The sequence below is a fragment of the Gobio gobio genome, assembly GCF_949357685.1.
Source record: "Gobio gobio genome assembly, chromosome: 12".
NCBI classification, from domain to species: domain Eukaryota; kingdom Metazoa; phylum Chordata; class Actinopteri; order Cypriniformes; family Gobionidae; genus Gobio; species Gobio gobio.
In genome coordinates this window covers 14965392-14987443 of record NC_137105.1, presented here as the reverse complement: position 1 = coordinate 14987443, position 22052 = coordinate 14965392, and the positions used below count along the sequence as shown (strand labels likewise).

At 35.6% G+C, this 22052-nt stretch overlaps 2 protein-coding genes across 9 annotated transcripts in view; both read right to left on the bottom strand.

Annotated features, from left to right (window-relative positions):
* Positions 1–504: 504 nt before the first annotated feature.
* On the bottom strand, positions 505–12377 carry lbr (lamin B receptor). 3 transcript variants are annotated; one of them, XM_079831251.1, is made up of 15 exons: positions 12240–12377; positions 11121–11185; positions 8320–8494; positions 7874–8074; positions 7420–7506; positions 6360–6534; positions 5477–5673; positions 3769–3823; positions 3417–3611; positions 3075–3178; positions 2768–2893; positions 2505–2673; positions 2318–2398; positions 2107–2229; positions 505–2016 (listed from the first exon to the last, which is right to left on the bottom strand). In XM_079831251.1, the coding sequence occupies exons 3-15, from the start codon at positions 8482–8484 to the stop codon at positions 1856–1858; spliced, it is 1839 nt and encodes a 612-aa protein (XP_079687377.1). In that variant the 5' UTR covers positions 8485–8494; positions 11121–11185; positions 12240–12377; the 3' UTR covers positions 505–1855. The 3 variants fall into 3 exon arrangements, with proteins under 3 accessions (XP_079687377.1, XP_079687376.1, XP_079687378.1); XM_079831250.1 differs by lacking the exon at positions 11121–11185 and having other exon boundaries at positions 12240–12373; XM_079831252.1 differs by lacking the exon at positions 11121–11185 and having other exon boundaries at positions 6360–6531; positions 12240–12373.
* A 1625-nt stretch (positions 12378–14002) lies between these two features.
* Positions 14003–22052, bottom strand: part of enah (ENAH actin regulator) — a 138320-nt gene continuing 130270 nt past the window's right edge. For all 6 annotated transcript variants that reach the window (XM_079831138.1, XM_079831141.1, XM_079831137.1 and 3 more), the window contains 3 exons: positions 18524–18608; positions 17779–17836; positions 14003–16599 (listed from right to left, as the gene is read on the bottom strand). In XM_079831138.1, the coding sequence (XP_079687264.1) occupies positions 16562–16599; positions 17779–17836; positions 18524–18608 (181 nt within the window). In that variant the 3' untranslated portion in view covers positions 14003–16561. The remainder of the gene's footprint in view (positions 16600–17778; positions 17837–18523; positions 18609–22052) is intronic.

Sequence of the window (22052 nt, the reverse complement as noted above, 5' to 3'; positions counted from 1 at the left end):
AAATATATTTTTAACCTCAAACTCATGGAAAAGCACTGCAATTTTTAGATCCTATCATATACTATATTAGTTTTGTAAGGAAACCCCTGCTTTAAACAGCTGATTGCATAGAGCCTTTAACCATGTTAGATACTACATTGTATGATTTTTGGTTTGCCTAACAACTGTGCCAACAATGGCTACTATTCATGGGGCTTTCTTTAATTACTGTCTGCCTTCATTATTAATTATCTAGTATTTCAGAAATAGATCTTAAGTATGGCATGGTGTTGAGTATATTGTCTTTGTTGGGCTCTTGTCTGTGCCTACAAAGCCATAGTTCACAAGCACTTTGTACATTTCCTGCTCAGCCTGTGCTTTGCTGATATTATAACTGGCAGAGAAACCAAACAGATGACATAATGTTTTTGTAATTGTCATTCTTATAGACTCCTGAGTTATAAAATATTAAATCCAGCCAAAATAAGAAATCTGAAATCTTTACTAATAGTCTAAAACATAGGGGAAGGAAATAGAACATTTAATATATTTTGTGACAACAAAATTCATTTCTTGTTTTGATAACACATTTATCAGTTACAAGTCATGTGACCAGAGAGAGTGGAATTATTGACAGGAGAAAAGCGGAATACAAAGAGGATGGTAAAAGACTAACAACTACAGTAGGAATCAAATCAGACTCAACAGTCAAATGCAACTTTAAATATCTACAAAAATCGAACCTATAAAATTTTTTTTTTAAGATAATACTGCAATCTGTACATTTCATCTTGCGGTAAGACATGGCAGTCATATTGTCTGGAGTGGTTTAATTAATAATGGGTATTAAAAATAGCATTTTTACAGAAATTGCTTGTCAGATAACAAAAGCGAACACTCAAATGTAACCAGATAAATAACATTGTACAATGCTTCTATTCACTGCGATTAAGTAACAGCTCATCTTAGCTATAAACACTTATATAAAACTCATTAGGACAACTGTTATGTCCACAAGTGATATACTTGCATAAAACATATGCAAAAGTAATAAGTTAAGAAAAGCATTACATTACAGTCACAGTCGAGCATTGTCGTTTTAAATTAAAACCTTAATAAAAATGTAAAGAAGTTACGCTACCTTGTACAAGATTTAAGTTCAAATCTCAAAGTTTTTGTTCACAGCACACAATTATAATTTTGAAAAATATACTGGGACACTTCTCATAGTGCCTGAAAACCACAGTTTTCTACAACAACAAAAAAAATCAAATTTTTACAGGAAAAATCTGAGGTAGCAAAGCCAAATTTTGTGAACTTTGGACAAAAGAAAGTCTTTTAGCATAGTGCATAATGCCTAAAATGCCAACCAAAACTAAATGTTGTATTAAATATGTACAGAAATTAAGAAAATATAGTTTTGTTGTGTTTTTTTCCTTCACAAATTGCTGGTCCTGAGAAAGAACATTACATTCTTACTATACATATTAAAAAGAATATCCCATCATACACAATATACAAAAGCATTACGCAAATTGTCATTACAAAAAGTCAACGGTAAATAGCCAAGCAGATACTTCGAATGTGTATATGTGTACATAAGATGAGATGGCAAGTTATGGATGAGTAAAAAAAAAGTACATCTGTACAACAATATACATCTTTAAGAGATTGAACTCTAAAAACTGGGGCAGTGTCCACAATCCGTAAACATTTTGTGACAAGGCAGATCATTTGGTTTAAATTTGGTGCTCAATTGCGGGAAAAAAATCAAAGATTTAAAAAAAGACAGCAAGCTGCTTACAACTCATTCCCTGTCTGATGTTCAATGTGTTATTTGCCCCGAGTGTCCATAACAGATTGAGTCTGTGAGTTCTCAGTATATCCCAGGGAAAATGCGGTACGGGACAGCTTTGCAGTAGTCTTCCCAAGCAGAGCCGTACTTTTTCCTGCACTGACGCTCATCACGTGCATTACGGTGCACCAGCAGAGTGATCAAGTAGATCAGGTAAAAGTATGGGATCAAATGGTTGAATCCTAAAGGAAAAGTCAGGGATAAAGGTGGTGGAATTGAGTCAAAACAGACTGATAAGACAGCCTAATTTCATCAGAAAGCCAAATACTTACCACATGGCAGAGACCATGCCAAACCCATGATGATATCTCCCAGGTAATTAGGATGACGGACGAACCCCCAGAGACCAGACACAATAAGACTCTTTCCAGTTGCAGTGGGAATAGTTTTCAGGTCTGATAAGATAAAGGGAAAACAATTTAGACCAAACAGTCTTACCGTTTTATGTTTATTCTTTTGTTTTATCCATTTCAAAACACTTACGAGACACTGTTGGGTCAGAAGGGTTTTTCCTGAAGGCAAACTTCTGAGAGTTGGCTTTCCGGAAAATGTAGTACCCAACTCCTGATGGAGAAGTTTAAAAACTCAAGGTTAAAGTCTGAGCATATCGATATCCTGTTCTTATTGGCTGAGTTAGAATCTACTTTATGGTGTAGGGAAAAAAACTGACCATTCATAGTGATGAGGGTAACGATCCAGAATACTGAGAGTTCATTGGGGTGGCTGACTAGATAGTACGCTTGACAGGTGAATGTAAAGGGAACAAAAGCCAGATCCCCAAAAGTCAACATAAATCCGAAACCATCGTAGACAATATCCATCATGGTCAGAAGTTTCTCCTGAAATACAGAGTGATTTCATTAGAATCGGTTCATGGTTTCCACAATGCAAGAAATAATTATGTTCGTTTTGGAAAACCCTTGTATGTTGCACCTCATGCCAAAAGCCATCAACAACCCACAGGAGCTGGAAGATGTTGACCAGGAGCATCGCTGGAGAGGGATTCTCTAGATTCTGGTGCTTCATTTCAGCGAGCAACATCGCAAAGTTAATCAATACCTGTGGAAAAACCAGCCATTGTTTCTTCAATAGGTTAAAAAAGTACACTTTAATAAGGAAAATAGTTAGCATGCTCAAAAAAGGTTAAGGAATCACAAGAAATCTGAGTGCTACTGATTTCATCTGGTGAACGGCAAAAGTTTGACCACAAGAGGGAGCAAAAAACAATAACAATACTCACCCAACCCATCAGGCCTGGGCGCATTTCACAGAAGAACTTGATATCGAAGTTTTTGATGCGGGGATTTAACTCTCTGCCCATGAAGAAATCATAAATAATGTAGCCTAGAGGAATAAAAAGAATAAGCATAATCTAACTGTACCTGACATAAATGGAAATCCTTCCTTGCAATATCTATAAAACTACGACTGGTCTATTTAACTAGCACTGTTGAAATAACAGGAACAACTCTTTATGGATGATCATTTAAACCAGAATAATGGGTAAGAGATACTTCAAATGCTAAAAGCTAAAATGGGAGAAGTCAGTCAGTCAGCTTGATCTCAACACTATTTGTCTTACTAGAGTTCCCTCCAGGAGCGAGTTCTTCTCCAGACGCCCAGCGGGAGCGGACGAACAGGTAGACGCTGAGAAGAGTGACGATGAGCAGGGCAGAGGTGTAGAAATGCAGGAAGTGAGCATGGATGTAGCTGAGATCCACCTCCTGGTACACGGCAACACCTACTGCCACGGCCGTGAGGAGGAGGGCATAGAAACCTGACGGAGAACACAATCTGAGATCATCAAACAGCTCGCTCACAAATATTGAGTAGTGAAGATTTTAAACCAAGCTTAATTTTATGTTTTTTCAATCATTGTCAAAACAAAAACTTCATTCCATTAACATTAAAATGCAACAATATTGAAGACTGACCATTAATCCGGTATTTCAATGTTTTCCCGTTCTTGAGAGGCATTCCTTCAACGAGCTGTAGGGTGGAGAGAAAGAGGATTTACATGTGACCACTAATCTGTGTGGTTATTATCTAAAACGACTAAAAGTTGCTTTCGTTAAATCAAATAAAGCTGAAATAAAATAAAACATAAATATTAGATGAAAAACTTTACTTAAAAATGTTGCAATTATTCAAACTAAAACTGAAATAAAAAATTAAAGCTAAAAATAAATATTTTTACAAAATAACAATCTTAATTTAAAATAAAAAAATAACAATACAAACAAATTCAAAATATTTTAATAAATACTATAATAGCATATAGATAATTCTAAAATAAAAATGGTATAGTACTGTCATGTTTCATAAAAGCAAGCTTAAATTATTAATCTTTGTATTCTGCATCATACAAAGGATTTTCCTAATATTCAATCATTATGACTAAAATCCTATCATGATATGAGTAATTTTATATTACAGTAATCCTCAAATATTGTATATATAGCATAACCATGTAGTTAGGGATGCAGTTAGGGATATGAAAATTTTGTCAGATACCGATAATTCACTATATTTGAAAGCCGATAACCGATAAATTGGCCTATAAATCTAAATCCAAATTTGATTACAAAGAGCCAGATTAAAAAAACTAAAGTCTCACCATTATAAGCCATGTCCCAAGCACTTACACATACATCAGACATATAAAGTACAGTAGCCAAGTTTGAACACGTTAAACCAAGTTTTAAAATTAATCTTACGCTCCTATTGCCAACTTTACTTACCAAAAAAAAAAAAAAAAAAAGTGATTGCCTTACACATAAATAAAACTATGCCCAAATAATGCAAACAAGTCGTTGGACAACATTATCTTCTTATCGGGCCGATAACAATAACATTAAATATGAACATATCGTGCATATATCATGTAGTAATGTCTGTTTTTCTATAATCTAAACCAAAGGGACACAATCTAAATGAATGAATGAATGAATGAATGAATGAATGAATGAATGAATGAATGAATGAATGAATGAAGGAATGTGGTATTTATAGCACATGTGTATTCATAACAAACAAATGTTAAGTCTGACAAAGAGCTGTTCCATGGTATGCAAGTTAAAAAACAAAAGACTCAAAACAGTAATACAATAAAAATATGACTGGATAAGCCACATGTGAAACCGTTGCATTTTTTAATGTCTATAATAAGGTTGTGACGTTGTTCTGCAATTGTGCATAAACTATAATTATAGTGTGTATAGACCGGATGCAAGCAGATGTGATGCATCAAACTAAATCTTTCTGCTTGATACCAGATATCATGCAGTACAAACTAAAACACTGCATATAGCATATACAAGTTCAGAATCTTACTTACTATTACATTATTACTAGGCTTTTGTTTCAGAAAAACCCAGACTCATCTTGAAATAATCTGTTTAACCTCAAACTCATGGAAAAGCACTGCAATTTTTAGATCCTATCTTAATTACCCTTAAGCTGCTGGAAACGAAACCAGATGTTTTCCAGAGAGGCTCTCTATCTGAATGCCCCCACTAGTGATTAATCTAATCTAGCCTGCTTCGCTGCAGCTAACAGGCAAAGCAGAAACAAGAGCCATAGAGTTATGTGGTCATGTGCCTAAACCCGGGTCACGGGGCGTCATGTGATTGCGGACCGTACCTTTCCGACAGGGAGCAGGGAAAGGACGGCCTGGAAGAGAAGCCAGAGCAGGACGATGCCAAAGACCTGGCAGTCCCAGAGAGACTGAAGGGTAGGAAGCTCAAGAGGGAAGCTCTGGAGACTGGCATCCTTCTGCCCACAGAGAATGAGCAGGGCCAACACAGCCACGGGCAACAGAAATATCAGGAAGAACACACCTGAAAGAGAAGAGGGAAGGGGATCCTTTCTTATAATCTTAGCCAATGATTCATTTTAAATATGCCAGAAAAAATTATCAGACTTTCAGACCATTAATATGGTAACACTTTACAACAAGGTTGTATTAGTTAACATTAGTTAATGCATTAGTTAACATGAACTAACCATGAACAACACCTCTATTCAGCATTAGTTAATCTTTGTTAACGTTAGTTGATATAAATCCAGCTGTTCATGGTTTGTTCATGTTAGTTCACAGTGCATTAACTAATGTTAGCAAGATTTTAATAATGCATTAGTAAATTAACATTAATAACGATAAATGAATGCTTTAGAAGTGCAGTTCATTATAAGTTCATGTTAACTAATGTAGTTAACTAATGAACCTTATTGTAAAGTGTTACCTACAATATTAATTAATATATTAACAGTAACGCTGCTTGCTTTAATGAAGACTTAATGTTTGCATTAAAAGAGGCCATATTTGACACTTTTTGAGCATTTAAATTAGTTTTCTTTATTTATGTTAGTCATTTAGTTTCATGACAGAATACTAGATAGATGTTGATAAAAATGGGTCAAAAAAAGTCATTTTAAAATGCTCTGACAATCATTTCGCCCCAAAGATTTGTGCTGTAAATATCTACACAAAACAAAATTACATTAAATCATTGACAAGACTCACCAACTCTTCCTCCAAACTCCAGATCAGTTGTCTTGATGACAGCAGGTGTTTTAGTTTGCGATAATGCCTCCGTCTCTGCCTTTTTCTCTACTGCCTTGCCATCGCCCATGTCCTTCCTGCGCCGTAGATTGTAGCGTCCACCTGTCTGGTTCTCTGATTCAGTCTCTGTCTTCTGCTATTAGAACATTACAATGAGTCAAGAGTCAAGACTGAACACAAAAGAATACAAACCAACTAAAGCAATACATAATTTCATACCCATACACACAGAAACACACTGCCGTTCAAAAGTTTGGGGACATTAATATTTTTTTTAGCAGAAATTAATACTTTTATTTTTATTTGATGCATTGCCAAACGTGATAGTAAAGAGATTTATGATACAAAATACTGTTTTGCACAACTGTTTTCCCCATTGATAATAAAAAGAAATGTTTCTTGAATACCAAATCAGCATACTAGAATTATTTCTGAAGGATCATGTGAGCCTGAAGACTGGAGTAATGATGCTGAAAATTCAGCTTTGCCATCACATGATTAAATGGCATTTTAAAATATATTAAAACAGTTAAAATTGCAACAATTAATAACTGCGGCCTTGGTGAGCACAAAAGACTTCTTTTAAAAGCATTTTACTAACCTCAAACTTTTGAACTGTAGTGTTTATGTGTTACAGCCCCCTTAAAACCACTGCTTCCCAGTTTGAGAAACTCTAGTGTCAATAAAATAAAAATATGTGTTGTGTCAAGCTTAGTTTCAATGTTTCAGTGGCAATCAATCTCGCCGTCAGTCTAAGTCAAGAAAAGAAATGTTACTATTATGTGGCTGCTCTACTGTAAGGCTAAAGCAGTCTGGTCATGCTTTGTAAAGCCCATGACCCTTTGTCCCATGAGGTGAAACATGCTGAAAAACGTGAGGGTATGATTAAACAGAAACCACAGTCAGCTTTAGCTTTGTGTGCACAACTAAATGGGCTCCTGTCACACATGGGAGGCACAACATGCATGCATCATGACATTCCAGCCTTAACTAGACCAGTTTCCAACATATAGAAACATACCTCAGTGATTGCGGAAGCTGTATTATCGGTATTATTTTCTTCTTTCTCCTCATGTTTGTTGTTGCTATTGTTCTCAAGTGTCATCGGCTGAGACAGATGACAGTCAAGGACACATGAGGTGAACCCATGAGGAAAGACAAATAAGATAACAGCGTTAAAATTCTTGGGTTAACGGCTCCGAATTAGATTCAACTCATATACTTGCAATCAACACAAGAATGCCATCACAGGAATAAAAAACTTATTTTACATTTATATTTTACTGTTTTTACTGTATTTCTTTAAAAATTAATGCATCCTGTGAGAATAAGAGACTGTATAGTGTGTGTGATTTCAAAAATCATTAAATATACTGATATGAACATCCTGGGTGAGACAGAGCATGTAAAGAGAAAGAAAGACAGAAAAAAAGCGAGTGTGTGTTTGTTTTGACCTAACAAATGAGTGTCCTTACCAGGGGTGTGAGTCGGACCTCCAGCATTTCTTTGAGTTTTTCCCTCCCAGCGTTTTCTTTTCGCAAATCTGTGGTGCGAGAGGAAGATCGACGGGACGTTCTAGCTGGAGAACGGGAGCGACTACGACGAGGGCGTCCCGGTGAGCGAGAGCGGGATCTGGACCGAGAACGTCCAACACTCTGCTTAAATATTGCCAAGCTCTGCAATAAAGAAAACAATATCCACAAGACAGCATTGCAAGTTAAGTTCAGTTAAATCTCTGTATAACTAGTATTTTCAGAGTCACGGATTAGAACCTAGAAATGAACAGGATTAGGATTTTGAAACATTTGAAGAAGTATTATGACATTAAGAAATATTCTGCTCAATTTCTAGGTCATGTAAACTCATTAGTACAGACAGACGGTCATATGTTCTTGCATATCATACTGGAGAGGTTTCATACCGTTATGTCAGATTCCTTCAGCTCCAGCTCAGTACCATCTTTGTAGATGACGGTGTAGAGCCGAGTCTTGCTGTCATAACTCAGCACCTTGACCTCATAATAAAGGTTACTGCCAGGCCAGCGACCCATTACAGTATCTCCACTCTGAAACCTTGCAGGCGGCATCTTCGCTTACCTACAAAACAAATAACACAAGATAAAAGGTCTGCATCCGAACCAATTCCCCATATTTTTTCCCACTGGAATCAGATGGGAAATTAGTATGATGACATTGTGAATTCTTATGGCATTTCCAGTTTAGCAAACTACTAAACTAAATAACAGTCCGGAAATTAGGACATACTAGAAACAAACTGAATCAACACCAACTTAATGATAGTATCTTGCAGCAGTGCAGCCCTTGAAGATGAACTCAAGTGTGTAATTTCTGTGCCAATAGCATCAACAAACTGATTTTTCAACTGGTTCAAGCACTTAAACAGGATTTACAAGAAAAAGTCTTCTACTGAGTTTATAGTCTGCCACAGAGCTTATTTTTGCGGAAATGTACCTATGTATAGCTTACAGTTGTCTCTGCATATTAAACTGGGATTTACATGGAAAAAGCACACATCACTTAAAAAAAAAAAGACTTAATGCACATGAACATGTGTGCTTTAAAACAAACTAGCAATCTAAATTCTATCTAGATCTAAATATTCTGTGTGATACATGTTCAATGGTAAACCCATAAGGGAAACACCAGAGTAGCCGCACATGGCCTGATGACAATGAAGCGGTGATGTCAGCTGCCGTCTCAGAAGTGCTGATGGGTCTGAATTACACATCCACACTGTACTCTCTGCACCAGCGCTATTGTTGAGCTCTCAATGGCCTTTATGAGAGGGATTCTACTAGGGCAGCCCCCTAATTTTCGACTAATCGTTAGTTGACTAGAAGAGGCTTAGTCGACCAAAAGTTTTATTAGTCGGTTAGTTGCATAAAAAAAAATGTGTGGCTTAATGACGAGTCCTTGTGGTAATTACAGTATAATATACTACTGAGTATATCAGGCAGGAAATCCAAACTTTCGCCTATCATCCATCGCCCTCAAATATGGCTTATCATTTGAAACATGTAAGTAGCAACTTTATAATGGCTGCTCGCTCTAATGTGAACCTAGATAAATGTGCAATATTATTGAGCACATATCCAAGTGTTTGTGTGGAACCTGAAGTATAGCGAGCTGTGTGATCACTTGAATTTTTTCCTGACAACAGTGGAAACAACTCAAAATACTCCGTCAATTTTGGTCATACAGATAGGAGTAATACATCATTTGAAACGTAAAGGGTCTTTTATTTATGCAAACACGCCTTTGTAAAATAAAGAAAACAAACAGGATAGCGCATTCTGCTGTCTCTGTGTCTGTGAACTTGATTGATTAAAAAAAAAAGAGAAATATATCTATAGAAAGTTTGAAATGTCAAACGATCGTCAACCAATTCAAATGGAAAACAAATATTCTAGATTATGTAATCCGTATGAAGCATGCATATAGGCAAGTCCACTATTACGATGACGATACAATGTCGTCGACTTAATCTCTGCAGCCGAAAACACAGAAAACATTATCAATAAATTATTGTACTGTTTAGACAGTCTCCTTGCTGTTTTTTTCACAACACATTCATAATCATTACTTTTGCAGATGCGCTGTGGCAAGCTTTATGCATGCGCTCGAATGCTGATTAGTCTGTGTATTATATATAGCCAATTAAAGGCTCATTATTATAATTTATATGGCTCATTAATAAGTAAGATTAGTCGATGAATCACTTAAATGAACGACTAATCGACTAGAAAAATCTTTAGTCGAGGGCAGCACTAGATTCTCCTATCACACAGGTAACATCAACTTCTGGCCAAATAAATGACTTTTACAATCCAGCTACAGACAAAAATTATCGCTAAAGAAAGCCCAATAATAATTGCTTAACAATAGTAATATTAAAGTTTTTATACATATTCACACTTTTCTAATTAATTGGTTCTTTAAATTTGGATCTACAGATAAGTGGCCCCATTTGGTGGGTCTCTAAAGAATAGAGTCCAAAAACACCATTACACACTACATTCAAAATTGTAAAAAGATATATATATATATATATATATATATATATATATATATATATAATTATAATCTAACTTTTTACAGACATTAATTCTCAAATTAAAAATAAAATAGCATTCAAGCTTAAGAACCCCAAACCAAGATTAAAAAACAAGAAAAGCATTTGAGTTGGCAACGATTTAAGATTGCAAAACACTTTGCATAATTAATAATAAATAATAAAAAATTATGTTTTTTCATGGTTGCAGTCTAACGATTATGCTCTAGTGTCATCATATATTTCAACATAAAAAAACTTTATTAGTCAATTTCTAAATTTAACAAACTATCACTTCACAAAAGACTGTAACTCTTGGTGCTGAGAAATAAAAAAAAACAGATGATTAGAAATAAATTGTTGTATCAACCACACCACCACAACATGAAGCAGTTTTCGTACCAACACATTAATGATTTTAGCACTTTAGCAACGCCAGAAACATAAGTATAAGTAAAAAATGTCGCTCACACATATAGAAGCAATTTAGCAGTCAAGCAGACCCACTCCATTATAGGAAACACCCAAACATTCTTATTAAAACCACATGTAACGTGAAGCCAATAAAAACATAAACCATCTACCCTAAAACCCTCTAATCCCATGAAACACATTCCAGACATTCTTGAACCAGAACACACTGACACACACCCAACACTTGAGTTGAAGTCCAGTGCTGCAGAAATCCCATGTGCTTCCAGAGAGTTGAAGTGAAACTACAGAGCAAAAGATTTAAACTGTGTGAATGTGAGTGGGCGGTGTCTGTTGCCATTTGTTATGCAAATGTGGGGCACACGACGACACGCGCGCTTTACTATCACCACCACTACCAGCGGCTATTCAACATAAAACTTACTACAGAAAATAAAGTATGACTTGTTTAAATCAACAGTAAATCACACTGACCACATTTGTGATTTTTTAATTTTACATGAACACCCCAACTAAATACCCTAGGCGTATGCGGACTGAATATAAATCCTGGAGTATTTAATACAAACAAAAATAAATAAAATAAACTGTCATTGTGTATATTCTTAGTGTTTTTCATGTGACACGGAGGTAAAACGGCATTCACGTGCTGTTCCTTTAACACAGCAAAAGAATGACCGGAATGGAGGGAAAACGTCATGTATTCAAACCATTGTCAGTCCGCATGCGAGAGAGGCTCATACACAGACAGCGACATTAAAATAGTGTTAATAAACAACATGTACATAAATAAACTGTTATAATGAACGAATGATGTATTTAACACACATTTACTGCAAAACCACAGAGTCAAAAGACACTTAAACGTGACTATTTTGCGTGGAACGACTCACTTGCACTTTCGTGCACATACAATAAAAATGAAACCGAGAGGTCCAATATGAAGTAAGATATTCACTTAAACAAATGTTAAAAACGCATGCAGAATTGAATTATGGAGATAAAACAGACGAGTTGTGTCAGACGACCATAAATGCGCGCCGTGCCCAAGTTTCCTGTGTAACGAGCCGGCTGGAAATCGGGTTATTCGTTCATACCAAACACCAAAACAATGATAAACTGTTTTATTGAGATAAATAAAGAGTATAATCGTTTGGTAAAATATATGCAGAAAGTAGTGACTGTTAAAAGCAATTATGTTTTAAGTTACTTCATACAGCAGAGTTGCGGGCGGACCGAGCGCAGATCAAGTTCTGTACCGTTAACTACGCAGTCACAATAAAGGCATTTCCAGACAAAACAATAAACGTGCAAAGTGAATTCAATAAGATTTCTTACCTTCAATCGATCTTAATTCCCTAATATTCGCTAAAACTTATCCACGGAACTTCATAAAATAAAGAATATTGTTTTAAAAAACTGGCCCCCGCTCTGAATACGTTCCTCCCTCTATGACCGCTCAACCTACCAGCGTCCTTGAGGGCGGGAAGCTCTCTGATTGGCTGGGGTATCCTGTTTTTAAATTTCTGAATTTTCTGATTGGACGGCGGAGGAGTTTACGTGAGCGTTGATTGGAGACGAGGCATTTGAGCTCGAAGGGATTCGGGCTTTACAAAATGGAGTCCTGTCCTGGCGAGACAGTTCAGTTGATCGGTGAGATATGAGAGGAGAGAGGATGGACGGCCGACGTCATACGTTGTGCTTCTACCATGAAAAGTATCTTGTAAATGTTAAATATAGTTAATTATTAACGGATAGAGGCATCGAAATTATCACTGCAATGTTTATTAAACTGGAATTGACGTTAATAACGTGTATTTAAGGTTCAATGTAACGTTACTGTTTATTAAACTGGAGGTGACGTTAATAACGTATTTTTCAGACGTATGCGTTGGGAAAGTTTTTGAAATAACGTACGTTACATATCTAAAACGATACGTCTTTTACGTAGATTTTTTTTTCTGGATTTAATGTATTCATAGTGTTTATAAATGCTTTTAATCGCCCACATCTGATTTATCATGTTCCTTGAAAGGTGATTTAATCTCGTTTCGTCGTTAAGCTTCTTAATCTTGTCAATAGTACACGTGGTATGGCATCTTAGAAAACAACACTGAACAAGATGAATATAAAGTTTAGAATGAAAGGCAATTTAAATTAATAATATATAGGCCTACTGAACATTTAGCCTATATTTTTAATCTTGAACTAAAAACTCATTACGTTACTTTGTAGGGCAAATAAAAGTGGGAAGTTTAAAATAGTTTTCTGTAATATACTTTACATTTATACAGATTATATATTGTATTATTAAATTAGATTGTATACTACTAGTAATAGAAATCGAATATTGAATATAATTTCTATAATGACTAATATGATTCAAACATTTTTTTTTATTTTTTACAATAGTTATGTGCTTCATTTAGAAAAAATAATCCATGCATAACAGTTTGCAGTCTCATTCATAAATCAAACATGTTCATCATAAACCAGCTTTTGTTAGATTATGCTGCAGAGTAGACCTGTGCACAGCAGTCTCACTCAGTTTCCGTTTTTGCAAAGTTGCATTGCTGCGTATGACTTCAGAACTGTAGCAATGCCTTTGCATGCTCAGTCCTGGAGCTGCCACAAATCGTGCATTTTGGTGCTTGAACTGCTAGAAGCTGCTTTCTGGCCCATGTAAGATTGTACTGGAGCGGTGTTTAAGAAGAGTACAGTGTTCAATAGCGATTTGTGCAACTCATCTTTAGTTACAGTGTTAGTTCGGTCCTGCCTTCTTCCTGTTTGCCACAGCTGAACAGTGCAGCAGCAAACAGAAAAGCAGCATTTACTTTAGAAGAGGTGTGGTGTTGAAGTTATGTCATTTCAAACCAGCTTGTCATATTCAAAAGCTTGTTTGACTCTAACTCATTTGCACAATGAGTAAGAGTCAAATAAGCTTTCCAATCTCACCAAGAATTGAGTAGATATTAATTAAAAATAAATGCGTTAATATAAAAGTTGTCAAGTTTGCAACCCCTTTCAGGACGGGTTTGCTGCTTTGAAAGAAAAATACAGTGAAGATACTTTGTCAAGTAATCAATTTCTGCTTTTCAATTCATAAATAAATGCAAACAGCAGTGTATTGCAATTTTTATTTATTTTGCTCAAACAAAACAATGTTAGCATGTAAGAAACTTCTAATTAACATGAAAACAGTATGGTACAACATGAACGATAAAAAAAGAAAGATAAGGAAACTGAAAATTGCATTACAAGGACATTCAGTTGAATCTGACCAACACGGTCTGCTCATAATCGAGTCTCAATGTGCTGACAACACCATTGTCGTTTCAACTGATTTCCACCATGACAAAGATCAAAGATCCCACCAGCATACATGGTCTTAACCATAACACAACTGTAATGCAACAGAAAAAAATGACACTGAGAAAAGAATGTGAATGCATGTTTGATTTTAAACAAAGATCGTAAAAGTGTCCTATTTAACTCACTGAAGCAAAATGCAAAACAAATGAATAAAGTTATGGCAGGTCCTAAATTAATACTCTCTCTATATATATATATGCTTTTACATTTTTGACATATCAAATGCAACTTCCGAACAAGGCACAAACCATGAAGATCACAAACAGGTTTATCCAGGAATGAATCAACCCTGATCAAAACATTTCGCTCAACCTAAAGACCAATCTGCTAAGCCTAAAAACCAATCAACAATAGTTATTTGTCATCAAAACAAAGGTGGATCAGGAGAGTGTGAATTTCTAGAGATTACCGTTTAGCTTTGGTGATACTGCCGATCGCAAAGTGCCGGCCGTCTTGTCAACAATAGAATCATTTGAGCTTCTATGGGTTTTTAAAGTGCAATCAATGCTGTAAACACTCTATACAAACGTTCTGATTCCTTGAGAGATTATTTTCGAGTGATGGTATTGAACTATGCAAGTGAAAGAAGAAAAAAAAAAAAACTACAAAGGATCGATAAGCGAGCATGGCATGGGGGAAATGGATAACTGAGGAAAAATCTGATCTGAGAGAACATCACAAATGTTCTCAGTTATTCTCCTCAAATTTTGCACAGCCTATAATCACACTTCATGTTTGTACAAAGATTTCGGTCTTAAAAAGCACATTTCCCAATAAAAGTTCCCTAACAAAAGTGTGTTGGAAGATAAAGCCCCTCTGAAAAACAGAGCCAAGTGCCTTCCGGTGTGCACAAAGAGGTTAAACAATAAATGATTGGACAAAAAAAAAAAAAAAAACTCCCTTTCGAAAAGCGGTGACATGTTGCTTGGCCCTCATTAGACACTCCAGTCTTCTTTAGTTGGTTAATACGCAATGCAAAATGAATCATTTGCCATACATGATCTTTCACATACTTGAATCCCAAAATAAAAAAAGGAAAATTAGTAAAATGTCATTCCCCTGCAAATTTATTATGGCTATAAAGAGGTGTCTGTTGTGAACTGCACTTTGAGAATGCGCATGGAGAACATTCATCCACAGTTTGAGGGCAGAGTGGACGATCGATCAAAAACGAAAGAAAGAAAAAAAAATGCGTAACAATGCTACACTTATTGCTTATGAACTGAAACCAAAATTATTTTTCGTGGCAGCCATTTTTCCCTTACCGTTCATAAGAAGACATGCACTGAAATCGAAAGAAATACGAAAAGAGCCTACGGTGAATAAAAAGTTCATAGTATTTCTGGTTAGCACTATCTACAGATACGGTCTGAGCTGACGTTGACGTCAACCTTAACTTCGATTGGCTGAGAGGATTTTGGTAGAGAGCTACAATGATGTACAGTAGAAAGGCATTGTCCTTCGTGATCTTCCCGAACACTTAGCGAACACACAAGACGAAGAAGGTATACAGATAACAGTGGCTCATTAGAGACAGCCTGTCGAGCATTCACTTTTGAAAAGAGAAGTCTGAATAATAATGGAAACCGACCAAAAGAGCGAGTAAGCTACCTGATATGGTCATGGCGTACATTAGAACAGGTTGACTGAATGACTTGCAGGTATAATGTTTATTTTGTCATCATTTTAATGTACATATTCAGGTTAAAATAGTAGGAAGACAAGCTTTAGAGTCCTGCAGCAATAGACCATACTCGTTTGGTTGGCCAGATTCAAGGTTTTGCTCTATACAAGGCCAACTGAGTTAACGTTACTTCACCACCACCACCACCTTTTAAATTCATAAACAAAGCCTGCCCTTTGCTAAACAATGTGCCGTAGAATGAATGTCATCTGCTTGATTTACAATTTCACTCTTCAATGGTTAATACAGTATGTAATTCAGTAATATTTTCGTCATTTTCTTTCCACAGTAAAAGTCATCCATTGCATACTGACAGTCACTTCCTTAAGACTGTGTCCTGACTCCCCCTCAAGATGGGGCTTTTGGTGTATGGCGTCGCTTTGAGGCGTCTGGTTATCCTCACACTGATACGCCTCCTGTGCCCCCACGCTCAAAGTTTGTCTTTCCCGGCATCATACTTGACACATCCACCGAATTAACATGGTTATTGTGATCACCACTGGTTAAAACTGTAATTTTCCATTTTCATTGCTTTTGAGATAACTGAAGCTGACCTCTGAAGTGACAGATTGTGGTTAAAAAAATACAGGTGCATCTCATCCTCCTATGCAGAGTTTGACTTGCCCAACTCCTCCCTGATTGCTGAAAACACAAAAGACGACAAAAGAGTTAGAAACGGTCCTGGTCAGATTTGGTAGATTAGTTACATTTTACCCTAAACGTCTTACAGTCGAAGGGTTAAGACACATACTCATTCATTATTACTGTTTAAATATATGTTAACACAAAAGGTAATATGCGAATATGGCATGTTGTGACCAAAAACAAAAAAAATCCTACATTTTAAATGTATGTAATAGCAACCCTTTGTATGATGGACACTTGTTCTTTCACTACTCTAAATACTAAAATAAATACATGGTTTTATTTTTATTTTATTACTTTTTAAATAATGTATTTATACAATTTATTTTCTTCTAAATTTAATTATAAATAAATGCATACAATATATACATAATATAAAAATCACAATTAAATCCAATCTAACGTAAAGTTTTTGTTTACATAATATATGTGTGTGTATATATAATATAGATTTGTATGTGTGTGTGCATATATATTATGTATATATATACTGCAGTATATATTATGTAAACAAAAACTTTACGTATATACAAGTGCTGCCAAATATATTAAACGTGACTAATCGCATTTAACATCAGTTTTTGTTTACATAATACATTTATGTGTATTGGGGCTGTCAAACGATTAATCACAATTAATTGCATCCAAAACAAAAGTTTGTGATTACATAATATATATGTGTGTACTGTGAATAATTATTGTATAAATGTATATATTTAAGAAATATTTGGAAGTATATACTGTATATATCTTGATACTATATATAAAAATAAATAATACATTTCACAAAATACTAATTAATAAATGCCTAAATTACAGATTATTATATCTAATTAAAATGTTGTAGCCTTTTTATTTGTATAAAAAATAAGGAATAATAAATGTATAAAGTAATACATTAACAAATAATTTAGATTAAAAAAAATATTATAAAAACTATTATTACTACTTAAAAAAAAGCCACCCTTTGACTAAATTTCCGCTATTATTAGCATCATTAACAAAAACATTATCAAGCATTTAACCCCAACCATTTAGATCAAAATGATTTTAAGATCATAAGAAACTAATTCAAACTTTTGACTGTGTGAATGTCAAGTATTTTTATGTTTCTAAAGTATTAAAAAGCTCAAAGAACATCATATATTGTGGTAGTACAATGCAACAAAATGTTACCATCAATAAGTTCTTCTTTCAGCTTTGATAGTTCCTTCCTCATCTCTTCTAGAATGTCCTAAAAGGCAAAGAAATACATTAAGAATTGGATTAGAATACTGTTTGTTATATACAAATCAAAGAGTCAAAAAGTGCATGTCACTGAACTGTTTTCATGTCAATAAGATTCTATTTAAGAGTAGAATATATACACTACAATGCAAAAGAAATGAGCTGCTATAAGGACATATAGTAAATATAGTGACATGACCCGGTGCTGAGTTCTTAATATAAGCCATTATATCAAATGCAGCCATAAAAGTATTAAACGACAAGAGATCCAGATGAGTAGGTGTATGTTATAACATCAACACATTACAGCTGCTATTAGTAACTCTTCAACAACTAAAACACACTGAGCTTTGGGGAGGTTGAGCTGAGCGACTTGAGTAACTGTGTCCTCAGATAAGTGAGAATCCTACATATGCCTTTCATATCTAACATGCTCATTCATAGAGAAGGGAGGTATTGCCTTTGTAGAGAGTACTATAATTGTACACACCCACAAAAGCGTAACTGTGCACTGTGAACCAGTATTTCTCCCTCAGTTTTTTAGGAAGTGCTGTAAGGAGAAATTGTACCACTAGCTTTGGTAACACTTTGCCAACTTATTGAGGAAGTGAACAGCCCCTCTGTCAAACCCGAAGGGCTAAAAGGTTAAATGAGTTTCAGTTCAAAATAGTTACTTATTGGATTTGAGAAGTACCTGTTTCAATCTGTCGTAGTCAAGAGCTTCTGTTGGCACCCCATTGGCACTTATGGATCCGGTAGGAGTTGGTGTAGACCTTGGTCTAAGAAGAAAAGATATATGGTGTGAAGCAAAGCTATTTTAGTCACAGAAGTCGACACTGTGCAGTCAAGATGCAAGGCAGAAGTTTAGTGACACGCTTTAACAGTCATTTCAGATGCTGTGTACATCTACACTGTCATAGCACCAATTACAATTGGTGATGCAAAGAATATACACAGCATTAATATGGGATAAACTCAAGATGTGTGAGGAAAATGCATTTCAGATCCTTGAAATTGTTGTACTGAAAAGGAAATTCACACAGATATATATGCATAACTGGGTGACATGAAAATGAGCCTTGAGAGGAGCTGTAAATTCTTCCAAACCAACACATTTGTAAAATCAACCCCAATTAAAATGGCACAGCAAACCAAAAGCTGGAGACACGATCCACACTTCACACACAATGCAGCTGCCGTTTCACTCTCATGCTTGTCTGTAGCTGAATCAAACAGGAAACTATTGCCAACACAATAATCACCATAGGGTGGTACGTGGGGAATGAGGGAAATGACGCTTTATCTATCCCATCGGAAAATAAATAAATGCTTAACAGTGGGTTGCCTTGTGAAGAAAGGAAGTAGAAGTCAAGCGGATAAGCACATTGTGACACAGCTTAAAGTCAGAAACAAATTACAGAACAAAAGTTATGTGTGAGACACAAGCTTGTACAGCCTGAAGGCTTTGTATCAAAGCTTTCTGCATTTTATACGTGAAAGGATAAACCAAATTAAATGCACATTTGTGGGGGGAGGGCAGCATGTTATCTTTGGAACCAGGTGGACAAATTGGCAAGAGTGGACAAATGCTCCAGCTTTCTGATATGACCTTTGACGACACCTAATTCTGCACAATATATCAGGACGCTCTAATAACGATACTATGTTTAAACCTTCATAGCTTCCTCCCTTTCTCAATGAAAAGACCTTCAAAAGGGTGATTCTCTATAACTACCGGGGTGATTGTTTTTCGAGGATTATAGTCTTGGAAACAATTTTTCCTAGGTCTTAATTTATTACTTTACATTATGTATAGATTGTATTGTTTTACTCTGTGAAAATGAAATTATTATAAACCATTTTAACATATTGTGTGACAATTATTTATATACACTACAGTTTAAAAGTTGCAGACGTTTTGAAAGAAGCCTCTAACTGTGCGTTCACACCGCTGCCGGCGAGAGCGTCAAACTTTGCTCTGGCCGCCCTGCCATCGAAGCTGTAGAAAGATTCGTTGACACGCTGCCGCTCTGACGTAGATCGAATGCTTGGTCTTTTTTAAAACTGCATTTAAAGGGGCTGCAAAGCAAACAATCATGTTGGTCGGCGTTTGTGCTGACTGACCACAGGTAGGGTATAACCGTATAATATAACCTCATGAAATCATTTCAATTAGGGATCGACTGATATGGATTTTTTAGTGCCGATACCGATTTTTTTCATTCAGCCTTAGCCGATGACCGATACGGGCTGCCGATTTTCTTGAGCCGATATTTGGAGAGACGATACTGCTTTTGCTCCTTCAATTTACATTATAAAAATGACACTTTTATTGAACTAAAAAAAACAATATTTAACAAATAGTAAAAACAGGTGAGGTAGAACAAGAAAAAAAAGAGTTCAGTGGTGAAAATAAATTCTGAAAATAAATATTTAAGCATAAATAAAATAATTACACTATTGCACACAGTTGCAACAAGCAAGCTGCATAATAAAGTGCACACTGACTGTACTATACTTAATTAAAACTATTTACAACCTAGTAATTTAATGGTTACACTCTAAAAAATGCTGGGTTAAAAATAACCCAAGTTGGGTTGAATATGGACTAACCCAACAATTGGCTTGTTTTGACCCAGCAGTTGGGTTAAATGTTTGCTTAAAACAACCCAATTGCTGGGTTAAAACAACCCAATTGCTGGGTTAGTACATTTTCAAACCAACTTGGGTTATTTTTAACCCAGCATTTTTTAGTGTGTAGGTGAATTTAACTTAATCTCTTGTAGAGCAACACCAGCGGTAATTCAGGAAAAAATCTCCCAATGCTCCATGTGAAACTTCAGTCTTTCGACCTTTTACTATTGTGTCAATTCTCAATTGATTTTGATTAATATGCGCGAGAGCAAGACAGTTTGAAGACGGTGAGAGCTGCCTGTCTGTAAATAATGCAGGGAAAAAAATATCGGCGAACACAGCAGCCTTGTATCGGCCGATGCCAATATATCAAATATCGGCCCGATATATCGGCCGGCCGATATAACGGTCTAACACTAATTTAAATGTGAAAGTTAAAAAAAAGCAGATCGATGGAAAGAACTTAACAATTATAGTTACATGTTTGCTAACAAAATGAACCAATTAAATGCCATTTGTGTGGTGTATAAATAAAGTTGCGCGTCTTCTTATCAAACCCGCCGCACCAGCAATGATCAACCTCTCTATTTTGCTTGGGAACTAATGTGGTCGGAACCAAAATTTACAGCACTGCGTTCTCTGGAATCCTCTCAAGCGGAGCACTACTACATTCCCATTGGTTGCCGCCGGTTGACGCCGAACCGCGTCAGAGCTCATTACCATAAAGTTGATTTTTGCCAAATCATCCAAGACACGCCGCTCTCGCCACCGGGCTCCCATTGAAAATGAATGACTTCCGGCCACTTTGACGCTCTCGCCGGCGGCGGTGTGAACGCACAGTTATACTCACCAAGGCTGCATTTATTTAAAAAATACAGAAAAAACTGTACTATTGTAAAATTTTAAATAACAGTTTTTTTGTATATTTTAGTATATCTTTAGCATATATATAAAAAAAAAATATTAAAAAAATCCTGAGATACAAAGCTGAATTTTCTGCATTATTACTCTAGTCTTCAGTGTCACATGATGCTTCAGAAATCATTTTAATATGCTGATTTCGTATTCAAGAAACATTTATTATTATTATAATAAATGGTTGTGCTACCTTATAATTTTGGGGGAAATCGAGATTTTTTCAGGACTCTTTTTAAATATATATTTTTTTAACAATGTACAAAAAGTATTTTCTGTCACTTTTGGTCAATGCAATGCATTTAAATTGCTAATAAAGTATTATTTAAAGGAATAGTTCACCCCAAAACGAAAATTTATGTTTTTCTGCTTGTATGTATATATCTATGACCCGGCCGCTATTTTGACCTCACCTACGGGAAGTGATGGCAGTCTGGAGAGCTAAAGTGTTCGTCTGATATGAGGTGATATATTTGCATAAATACCGTTCGGTTTCTCTCAGAAACCGATCGTTTTGTGTCTTAAGACATCAATGTGTCGTCACGAGCCGCGGGGTTTAATTTGAAGTTGTCTGTCCATGTTTTTTTTACTCTAATAGAATTCGTCTCCATTGACAAGCATTATATGAGTGACACACAGCAACGGTTGGAGTTAAAAATCTTCATTTGTGTTCT